General features: G+C 35.4%; 1 protein-coding gene across 1 annotated transcript in view; it reads right to left on the bottom strand.

The window, feature by feature from the left end:
* Positions 1-2,191: 2,191 nt before the first annotated feature.
* The window catches only part of VWA3B (von Willebrand factor A domain containing 3B), an 86,717-nt gene continuing 76,699 nt past the window's right edge, over positions 2,192-12,209 (bottom strand). Inside the window, exons 27-29 of the mRNA XM_070943268.1 lie at positions 9,994-10,091; positions 8,256-8,503; positions 2,192-2,478 (exon numbers count right to left, since the gene is read on the bottom strand). Coding sequence (XP_070799369.1) covers positions 2,192-2,478; positions 8,256-8,503; positions 9,994-10,091 — 633 coding nt within the window. The remainder of the gene's footprint in view (positions 2,479-8,255; positions 8,504-9,993; positions 10,092-12,209) is intronic.

Below are 12,209 nucleotides of genomic sequence, written 5' to 3'. Positions count from 1 at the left end.
TATTAATACTGCATTCTAACCACCACAGCACTACAGCTCTAATTGTAGTGGCAAATGTAGTTCAATGGTCAATATTTACTTACCTAAATAGGTAAACAGAATGACCATAGACGAACAAAACCCTTTTTATGTACAGCATAGTAAAATTCACTTTTGATAAGGGGCAGTTTTAAAATTCTTTAAAAGACCAGGCTTGTTTTAGAGACTACAATGCCCAGAGTTTTCTTCTTCCTTATCAAAATCAGGCTCCTAGTTTTCTCTTTCATCCCTTGTTCAAGGAAGTATGGAATAAGCAAGTAGCCAACAGTTTTCCACTCCTTGCCTTTTGTCTCTTAGTGTTTAATTTTGCACTCTGCTGGCTACCAATTGGCTTTTGATCAGTTTGCTGAGAGATAGCAATGCAGCTGCCATTAGGAGAAACAACTTGCAGCTCAAGAGTTGTACTTTGTAAGCTGATAACCTTTCCAAGAAATAAAATGGAGCTAGGGCATGAAATCAGAATGCAAATCTGGCTCTGGCTCATTTAATTAACCCTGACTAGATTGCTTCAGGGTAGGAGTAACAGAGTCTGTAGTATTGCTAAAATATTCCAGATTCCGGTCACCCCATAGGTTTTATTACCATCTAAAGATTTATTATGCCATAAAGGTTTCAAGGACCACAGTCCATAAATGCATGACACACAGTACATAATCTTCATAGATCAACTTTTAGTACCATGGCTCTTTTAATGCCAACAGATACAGTAAAAGTAAAAAGAGAACTGCTCTGTGCCAGTTTGGTATGGGTAGATATTTGTTACTCTGGCCAGAGAATAAACAATTAAGAATCTGCTGGACTGCATATAGTAAATTGAATTTGATTGGAGCCAAACAGCATTCCTTAGAGTTTCAAGCTGCATAATAGAATTACTTACTTAAACCTTACTACATTGCAGGGTTTTTTTTAATGGTGAATGTTTTAAAAGTGATAAAAGTCAAAATTTAAATATATAGTGATTGTCATCCCATATCAATTAAAAGAAGCACAGACTTAAAAGATGTTACATAGACTATGTGGTCCATCTCCATTCAGTATTAGGAATCCCACTATCTCTATCAGGTTTCATTATCTAATTACTGCCACCAATAAGATTTTTTCTAAAATTCGATTGGACTCTATTTTTTCACAACACCAATCCATTCTTCTATGCCCTGCTCTTGATAGAGAGCAATACGTGACCTTCTATGGCATGTCTTTTTAGGTTTTTGAAGAATTGTGTCATAGTCGCATCCTGGACATTCTCTTGTCCAGGATGAACATATCCAGTTGCTTCCATCTGTCTTTACAGGTAGTCCTTGACTTACAATAGTTCATTTAATGACTGTTCAAAATTGCAACACCACTGAAAAAAGTAACATGACTTTTTCACGCTTACTACCATTGTAGCATCCTGATGGTCATGTGATTAAAATTCAGACACGTGCAAGTGACTCATATGTATCATGGTTGCAGTGTCCCAGGATCATGTGATCAGCTTTTGTAACCTTCTGACAAGCAAACTCAATGGGGAAGCCAGATTCGCTTAACAATCGCCTTACTAACTTAACAACTAGTGATTCACTTAACAGCTGTGGCAAGAAAGGTCGTATAATGGGGCAAAACTCACTTAACAAATGTTTTGTGTAGCAGCAGAAATTTTGGGTTCAATTGTGGCCATAAGTCGAGGACTACTTATATAGGACTTACGTTGCTAAGTCCTTGAGCACTTCCATTATCCTCTCTTAGCTGCTGTCTGAACCCTTCTCAAAGTTGTTTGCCAAACTCTCCCATTAACACCTACACCTACACACAAGTCTCCTACATACAGGAGCATAGTAGGGAAAGGCAGAGGGAGGACTTATCACTAAAACATAGTGTGAAATTAGTTGCTAGCAGCTTTGAGTAGGTGTATAGGACAGTCATGACCCTACAATGGTCATCATGACCCTTCAGTCCTACATCAAGCATTGATGCTTTATTCTGTGCCAATATATCAGGCAACTGGATGGCCACGTTTGAAAAGATCTCCTTACAAAGATCTTGTAATGCTATATAATTTTAATATATAAAAAGTTTAATATCAAATTAAATGGTTTATTCAGGATTGATATAGTACAGCTTCAAAAGCGGCAACTAATCCCCTTTCCTCGTTTTCCATTCTGCATGCTGTCTATTTGCAACTGCTGGAATTGTCCTTCCTTTGAGCTATGTGATACTGCTGAAGCCGTCTTGCCAATTCTTCCACCTTCTCAATGCTGGAAAGGGAGGTGTTGCTGCTGCTGCTGCTGCTGCTGCTGCTGCTATAAGTGCTAGGCTGATCAGAGGTGCTCTGATGGTACATAGAAGTATAGTGAGAGCTCCAAAGATCCTTGTGTGGCCTATAGTCAGAAGCCCTTGAAGACAGGCAGATCTTATCAGCACTTGAGGAAAAAGTGAGCGGGAAGGTTTTGCAAGCAGCTGCCGGCACAAAAGAAGAAGATTAAGGGAGAAAGAATTGAGTGAGAATCATGAAAACTGATTTGCTAACTCTAAGCCACAAATAACAGGACACATCATTAGCAATGCACATATTTGTACAGTCACCGTTCAAAGTTACAACAGCACTGAAAAAACTGGCTTACGACTGCAGCACCCCCCTGGTCACATGATCAAAATTCAGACGCTTGACAACTCGCATGTATTAGTGATGGTTGCAGCTTCCTGGGGTCATGTGATCACCCTTTGCAACCTTCTGACAAGCAAACTCAATGGAGAAGTCAAATTCACATAACAACCCTGTTACTAACTTAAAAACTGTGATTCACTTAACAACTGTGGCAGAAAAGGTCGTAAAATGGGACAAAAACTCATTTAACTGTCTTGCTTTGCAAGAGAAATGTTGGGCTCAATTGTGATCATAAGACGAGGATTACCTGTAATGCAAACTATTCTATAAAGGAGAAAATAAAGGGGGAAAATGAATAAATATGGCTGAAATAAATACAGTTTAATTTACAACGGCAATGAAAAATGTGACTTATTATCATTTTTCACACTTAGACCTTTGTGGCATCACGTGATCAAAATTCAGATTCTTGGCAACTGACTCATATTTATGATGGTTGCAGGGTCCCGGAGTCACCTTTTGTGACCTTCTGACAACTGATGTCAACGGGGAAGCCAGAGACACTTAACAACCATGTTACTAAATGTTACTATCTCACCTAGCAACAGAAATTTTGGGCTCAATCGTGGTTGTAAGTCAAGGTCTAGCTGTATGGAGCTCCTCCATCAGCAATAACTTCCGAAATAGTATAGCAGTAAGCATGTTGTTATGGGTGTTATGAATGCATGGGTGGAACTTTGCTGCCATGTATGGCAATGTGATGGATGGATATAGAAATGTAGAAAAAAGGCTTCATGGTTTTCATTCACTTTTAACCAAAGTGCTTCAACCATGAATGGAAAGCCAAATAGCTCTCAGATGTTAGATTTCTAACTTCTATAGCTAATGGTGAGGAAGACTAAGAAAATTGCTTCCCAACTTCAGGGAGCCATAATTTCCCGATTCTTTAATCAATGGGCATCATTGGTTTTAATAAGATTTTTGTTAATGTATTAAGGATCAAGGTGCTACTAGTATGAAGATTAGAATACAAGAGAATCTATGACATGATAATCAGAACTTGTAAACTTCTTGGCAATCAACCATTTGTTTTACCGAGCAATTTCATGAAATCTGTTTCTAAATAAATCCATATGTTTGCACTGACTTCTTGGATGAGAAGTCAGAACCGAAGAAGCTTCTTGGATGAGAAGCAAAACGTTTTCAAGGAAAAAAAAAAAAAGGAAATCCAGTTGACTTTTGAAAAGCACCTTTGGGACTACCAAAGACAAGATTATCAGGCCTGACTTCAAATGTTCTTAAACGTACTTTTGGAAAGTAACTATCATATCTCTCTTGAGTCTTAATAATAAGATTCACCAATCATGATAAAAGCAATTTGAGATCCTAAACTTATTTTTACAAAATGTACAACTATATAAGAAACATGCCATATAACGGCTGATCCTAACAACAGGCTGAGACAATTGTTTGAATTTCCATAAACTGCTCAGCCCCACTTTATTCACATTAATTGAGTGTGCTGTATGAACTCGTTCAATATGTAGTGTCTTTGAATTTGACTTAATACAATGCATAAACTCAGTTATTATAATGTATAGTATAAATGTTGGCTTAGTATTACTATTTATCCTATTAATATTTTATAAAAGCCTTACTGAATCTCATAAATCACCCAACCCCACTACAAATAATCATTCAACACACTGAATCACAAACTAGTTGTATTTTAGTCTTCTATGATGAGCACGTACAATTCACATGGTCAAATTGTAGTCAGTGTGTCATGCAAATTCTCAAAATTGTGGAATGATTGAAATGAGAAAACCGTGATTAAGAATGTTTTATAAACACGTTGTGTTTTATTGTTGTCATGTGTTATGATTCTTACAATATACAATAAAAGACTCAAGAAAACATTGTATCAATAAAGGGAAATAAAGTTAATGCAACTAAAGACCAAGAAAAATATAGTAATATAATATGAAGTCAACAAGATTATAATTTAGACAAGAGATGGATAGACTCTAGTAAATGTAAGGTGCACACATTCCATCAAGACAGAAAATTTCAATACTAATTCATTCATTTCAGAATTTACTATTTAGAATAGTACTAGTAGAATAGTAATAGAAGATTTACTAACTTCTGCAGTTCTACAAAACATGCAAAACTAAAAATGAATATTTATTATGAGTCAGGTGCTATCATTCTGCAGCATAATAACTCTGAGTAGTTCCTACATTAAACTATACAACTATTAAAAATTACTTGTCTACTTCAAATGGAATACATTGCAAAAGATTGGGTTCATTCTTCATGCAAGACATAAACCATTATCCATGGTTTACGATCATTTGATTTGAACACTACATTAAACCATACAACTGTTAAAAATTACTTGTCTACTTCAAATGGAATACATTGCAAAAGATTGGGTTCATTCTTCATACAAGACATAAACCATTATCTATGGTTTACGATAATTTGATTTGAACACTGCACTAAAGCTAATGTGGTAAGTGCATTTTGGCTTAGTGTGAAAAGTAAACCCAGACATAATGTGATGACTACAACTTGTTCTAGAAACTTTGATTTTTCTGAGATTATGTACAAACTAAGTCATTTAGTTTGACAAGAAAAGTCGTAAAATGGGGCAAAACTCACTTAACAAATGTCTCGCTTAGCAACAGAAATGTTGGGTTCAATTGTGGTCGTAAGTTGAGGACTACCTGTACTTTGAGATTTCTGAGCCCTCCTATCAGATCAATGATCTCAAGAGTGCTGCTGGCAGGAGCATAAGCCTAACTTTTAGACAGGTTGGGTGCCAGGTGATGATATCAACTTAAAGGTCACTCATTTAATTACTGAAAAAAAGCATCAAACTATCATAAATAGACTTTGAGATCATGAGGTGGTCAAGGCAAAGCCAGAATGGCATCAGATCACTGATGGGGCCAGTACTGAAATAAAAGTTTCTCATTTAACAGGGCACAAACCATTGTAACATGGACTGTGAGAAGTATGAATCAAGGAAATCTGAAATTAGTAAAATTGAAATGTGATATATTGCATTCCATGTTTTTTTAAGAATAAGTATTTTAAAAATAAATGTAAAGGCCAATCAGAGTGGGATAATTTTAAAAAATATGATTATTTACTAAACCATTCAAGGGATGTCCATATAAAGGAATGAATGACAATGAGATTTAAAAAGGACATCATTAGATGTGTGTCTGGCTAAAATTAAATGTAGTACAGAATTATCTATATACCACTAAAACTCTTGTTCCTGTAACTTGGGCATAATGTTGCATCCTAGAGCAAAGATTTTTGAACCAAGCTGCCTCAAATGGGCTGACAGAATGTGTCCAAAATCTGGTATCCAGGACTCCCATGGAATTGAAATTCAGCAATTTTACAAAACATTTGATGACATAAACGTTATAATAAAACAATTTATGATGTAATACAAAATGTCATAAAACATTTCCCTATGCTGATGTTTGACTGTGCTGGACATTCAGATACATCTCTGAATGTATTCCAATTTTCCCAGTGAAGGCTGTACAACTGAGGCAATTGTGGAATCTGGTAAGGAAATATCTCTGGATGTTAGTATAATATTTATTATATCATTATATTCATTTTATTTATATCCAGAATTTTTGTGCGGTGTTTCTGATATGATTCTGAAAAGTTATTTAGAGTTCAAGGGAGTACACAGCATCTCTCAGCAAGAGATAAGAAATATTTCCAAAACCAGTGGAGGGAAAAAAAATCACAACATTTCAAAGAGGCTTTTTGAATAAGGCATGTGATAAGCAGTGAAACAAGGAGGATGGAAGCATTGCGCACACTATGTGTAGACTGAAGTTAATACAGGTAGTCCTCGACTTACAACAGTTTATTTAGTGACCATTCGAGGTTACAACGCACTGAAAAAAGTGACTTATGACGATTTTTCACATGTATGACCATTGCAGCATTCCCCTGGTCATATGATCAAAATTCAAATGCTTGGCAACCGACTCGTATATATGACGGTTGCAGTGTCCCATGGTCATGTGATCACCTTTTCTGACTTTCTGAGAAACAAAGTCAAGTGGGGAAGCCAGATTCACTTAACAATCATGTTACTAACTTAACAACTGTATGATTCCAGCCATGGCAAGGAAGGTTGTAAAATGGGGCAAAATTCACTTAACAAATGTCTTGCTTAGCAACAGAAATTTTAGGCTCAATTGAGGTCATAAGCCGAGGACTACCTGCAAGCAAGAACAAGGAAAGTTATTTCAACCAATGGAGGAATATAATAAGAACAGGAAAATGAAAGATATTTTTATAAAGACTGAGTCAATCACAAATTTGTGCTTAGGATACTAATATTCAAGAATAAGGTTACTATCTGAAACAGGCAAATGAGGTGAAAGAAAAATGGAAATACTATACTGATATTAGGGGCATTCATAGTAAATCAATATTTCATCAAAATAATGATGTACTTGTGTGTGACGTGAAAAGGGCAGAGCCTGTCACAGTGGAAGCTTTGTCATCCTCTATGGATGCCTATCACTGAAATCTTTTTCAAATAGAATTATAGACTATTAAAAGATTTGTATAATAGGATTAAATTCAAAAATCAATTCCAAGAGAAAGTGAGGTACAATAGACAACAGGTTAGCTAGCAATCAGGTAAAGATAATATACCCAAGGGATAATTTAAGAGGCAGTGTGAGAGCAAAGACTGGCAAAGAACATGATATACACCTGTACTGGAAAAGGGGGAGGGGAGTTCAAAAGAATGCTCAAATTAGTGAACCATTGCACTTTCTTCACACAAGCCAAGTTTTCCTAAAATATTACAAAGAAAAAGAGCTGCAGGTAGAGAGAAATGCCAAAGAAACAGTCAATTTAAAGAGAAACACAAGATCAAACAACCAATAAAAAAGAGATAATGGAAAGGAAAAGAGTATATAATAAGATCTATCTTTGCTTCATTGATTCCAACCTGTCCTTGGAGGGTATAAATCATGGCTGAATGTGGAATGTATTAAGGTTAATGTGTGTGGCAGGTATCTTTCTGACCAAGGACAGAACCTCTGAATTTACCAAGAGTGCCATGAAACGGAAGAAGAACTAATCAATCAGTTCTGAACCAGATGAAACTGGCTGTTCATGAAGCAGAAAATAACATATTGTGGGCATGTTAATTGAGCAGATGATGGACTAGAACAAATCATTCCGTTTAGTAAGGTTTAGTGAGGAAGAGAAAAGAAACAGATAATGGCAGATGGAAATGATAAAAGGAATTATTGGAAGGTCTCTGTTGTAAGAGAACAGCCATCTTATCATTGGAACAGTAGTTGAGTTACTTGGGTCTATGGGCATATAGAATGAATATGTATGTATACATATGCATGAAGTAGCATCTGGACAGTCTATCTTTTGGGCTATGTAAGAAGAATCTATAAAATAAATGGCAAAGTTCCAAACAGAAATATACTAAGACAAAAAAAAAAAATCAAGTAGGTAATGGATAAGAAGTCCTAATGGAGCAGTTCCACTTTAGCTACATTTGAACTTATAACCTGCCTTACTATTTTTTTTTCCTGTTTACTTTCTGTACCTGTACTTTCTTTTTTGCGACGAAAAGAGGGTGATGAGCTATTTCCTCTTCTTTTACTTCTGGGGCCAAACATCTCATCACAGACAGTCGTGTTCCATTCTTTACAACGCTCCGTTTTGCTGTTAACTCTTCCTCTGTCCTTCTTCTTCGTCTTCTTCTTCCAGTCCCCTCCTACAGAAATAGATTTTTTCTGTCTCTCGGCATCTGCGACTATCCTATGGATGTGCTTCGGAACCTTTACATTTGGTCTAGAATTCAAAGAAGGAAATAGAATAAAGGTAGGTATGGTGCAGCTCAAATTTCCGCCAACATTTTATTTATTTTATTTATGGAATGACAAGGAGAGGACAATAGCAGCTGGCAAAATATATTTATACCTGCCTTCTATACCTATTCTATTCATTATTATATCTATACTCCAATACATTACTGATAAGCCCCATCCTACCTACTTTCCATTTATGGTTAAGTATCACATTGCAATTCACATATTAGCTCTTGTATATTCATGACTGAAGAACAATACACTCTGTTCTTCCCCTTCCGCTAACTGCACATCTTCAAGAGGAACACATGTAGCACAGTGGTGGAACTATGGGCTACCCACCTAGTCAGCCAGATCATCTGAATTAAACCTCATGATCAGCAGAGTGACAAATGTCATCATCAGATCATCCTTGCGTACTTCATACAGAAACTAACCTAAGTCTCTGTTGTAACAATGCTGTCATAATTCTCCTTCCTACTATTACGTACAATTCTTTTCTAGGTCTCTTTTGTTGTAAGGATAGATGTCTACAGGAGTGGAAGGCAGCATCTGATGTCGTGACATCATGATATAATTTCTGACATTCCTTAGGTATATCAGAACAACAGGGTTTTCATTGAGACATCACTGCACATGTTTCATGTTTTGGTCATTATGGCTTGCTGCAGATGCTTATGGTAGTTAGCTAAATTTTAGCAAATATATTCTCCTGACCTCACTGCAATTCAGACAATAATGACGGCTCATTTTGATAAAGAACTCTTCCAGGTAATAGCTTTAAAAGGATTCAATTATTAAATAGTACAATTATTTTTCAAATAAATTGGATGCCAGCCATAATACATTAACTAGAGATGCCCTTCTGGGAATATAAGATATTGCTCAATAAAACAGAACTGAAATGGAAAGGTATAGCTTTGATGGTGCAGAGCATTACATTATAGTTCCTGATAGCTCTTGAAAAATAACATAAAGCCCAATGTCACTACTAGAATTTCTTCCATTTCCCTATAACAAAACTCTGAATTTTAACAGGTCTTGATTACAAAGGCCTCATTCTTGATTGTATTGCTACACTAAAAGTTTAATTTGCATTGGCAAATTTCATAATAATTTATTGTACTGAAGAACAAACTAAGCATGGACACTACTTATGTAGCCCGGAGATTTTATGAGTGGGGAGGGAAATTTTTTTCCCTATTTCATTTCCAACACCTATCATCCTCAGTTATTTGCAGCAGGCAGATGTTTTTTCTCAGAACCAGTATGGGTTTACTTTCCAGTGCAAACAATATCCACAAAAGACAGAAGTCATTGGGAATAATGTTTATACTTTCTGAAATGAAGAATCTTCCAGAAACATTGATAGTTACATTAGCAGTTTTAACAGGAACCTGTTTTAACAGATATCTGACGATATGCATTACATGCATTTAATTTATACAATGAAAAGCATTTATTCATGCTCACATGAGGTAATCCATCATCTTGGTCATGTTGATGTAGCAGCAGGAACAAGTGTACCTTCTATGACTAATTTTAATAAGCCCATTTCGTACACAATGATCCTATAACAAAACATTTTTTTAAAAAAAAAATTAAACTTTGATTTTTAATATAATGAGTTATAAATCATTCAAATTAAAGAAATGTGTTAAACAGCAAGAAAAAGTGGTGAGTTGACTAACTGTAGAGCACAATGTACCGGAGCTCAATTTCTCAGAATATTTTAAAAAGCAAGTATTATTCACTAAAAATAGTTGACTATTCTTCAATCTTCCACAACAAAGATTGATTACTACAGTAGACATCTTTAAAGTAATGTCAAAAATAAGATTGTTTAAACAAAATATTGAATAATCACTCTATGTTATTAATTATGTATGTTTCTTATGCTAATTTTACCCATTTAGGGAACTGAAGTAGAGACAACCATCTTAACTTCATTATTTTAGGGACAAATTGATGTCAAAAGCAAAATACGTCATCATTTTATAATTGCCTATTTTTATTGCTAAGATTTTTTTTTCTTTTTACAACCCCGTAATCCCTTAATTTGGGGTAGAGTCAGGGTGACTGAATGGAGCTGAGCATTTACTGGCTGGTTGCCCTTCCTGACACCTACATGGAGTTCACAGCAAATATCTTTTCTTTGCACCCTAATAGAGAAACATCTGTTGCTGCCTAGGATTGAACTCTTAAACTTCTGAGTGGGAGGTGAGCGCTTTCACCTCTAGGCAACTGTGCCACTTGTTTTATTGCTAAGAAATAAAGGTACTGAAAAGAAGAGGAAAAAAAAACAGAAATACAGAGTTGGAAGTGACCTTGGAGGACTTCTAGTCTTAAACATTGTGCATATTGAAAAACTCAGGTTCTTAACACATCATTAAATCTTGTTTATTATTTTTCCATTGCACCAACAAAGAGCTGGTTATAAACAGGGAAAATATATATTTTATATACCGTACATATTTTTAAAAAATCCAGCATTATAAATCTGAGGTACAATTATTTTATAGATAGATAGTATCTAATGTTTCTGGAAAAGTGCAGCTAAACAAAAGGCTTTGTTGTATGTAACTTTTGAAAAAAAAAACATTTAAAAATATGGAAGAACTATATAATTTTTAAAAATATATTTTAAAAGTTTCTTGGTAATCTTTTACTTTATAAAGTTGAACACTATCTAAATTTATTACTTTCTGACCTGAGTATTCTTAGTAACAGAAATATTACTTTGCAGTAGTTGGTTCAGTTGAGAAGAGACTAATTTACCCAACTTTCTCTTGTTTCAATATTCTTGGAATTAAATACATATCTGTATTAAGTGCCAAGGGTGAATTAAGGCCCCATTTAGTAGATATAAGCACTTTATATAATTTTAGCGTAAGTTGTATTGAATATGTAATTAGAAGTTTTTATTTTCCTCTTTTTCTTATTTTAATTTTTTAAGTGAAGTATTTGCATTAATACAACCATGAAAAAGAGGAATTCTTCAAAATAATTTTCATGTCTTTTATAAAAGCTTTAGTCGTTGATAATGATATTTTTAAAAATCACCTGGATAAAATAGTAAGGTTTTTCCCCCCTCATCCTCCTTTTCATTATTTTTGGGATATAACTGAGTATTACAATAGGATCTACTCCATCTGATTAATGACTGAAATACTTAATTATCAGGAACAAGTCTTAGGTGAGGAAAAAGCATATTCTTGAAGGAAAGATTCAGAAGATGCCAGGTATCAATAAAATTAGTGCTTGCAGCACTTTCTAGGTAACACATTGCAGGAATTTAAATTAAGAAAACACAAAAGAAGTTGTATGCTTACCATTTCATCAGTTAATCGATTGTTCCTCAGCTTTGACAACTTTTAAGATCTATGGGCTTACAGAATTCCTCAGCCCAGTGGTGGGTTGCTACCGGTTCTACCCGGATCGGCATACTGGTAGCGGCAGCAGCAAGAGGCTCCGCCCACCCTTGCTGGATGCTTCTGTGCAGAAGCATTGCGAACATGCGCGTGTGAGCACACACGCACGAGCGAACTGGTAGCAATGGGTTTTGCAACCTACTACTGCCTCAGCCAGTATCTTAAACTGCTGAGGTTGAGGTACACTGAGTTAACCAGTCAAAAGATGAGGAAATAATTCCTATCCTGGTAGAGTGTTGAATTCGTACATTCAGTGCA

Source organism: Pituophis catenifer, unplaced genomic scaffold (genome assembly GCF_029215685.1).
Source record: "Pituophis catenifer annectens isolate HBS135680 unplaced genomic scaffold, rPitCat1.0.hap2 SCAF_4, whole genome shotgun sequence".
Classification (NCBI taxonomy): Eukaryota; Metazoa; Chordata; class Lepidosauria; order Squamata; family Colubridae; genus Pituophis; species Pituophis catenifer.
The sequence above is the reverse complement of the archived record's forward strand: the minus strand, read 5'-3'. Positions and strand labels throughout refer to the sequence as shown.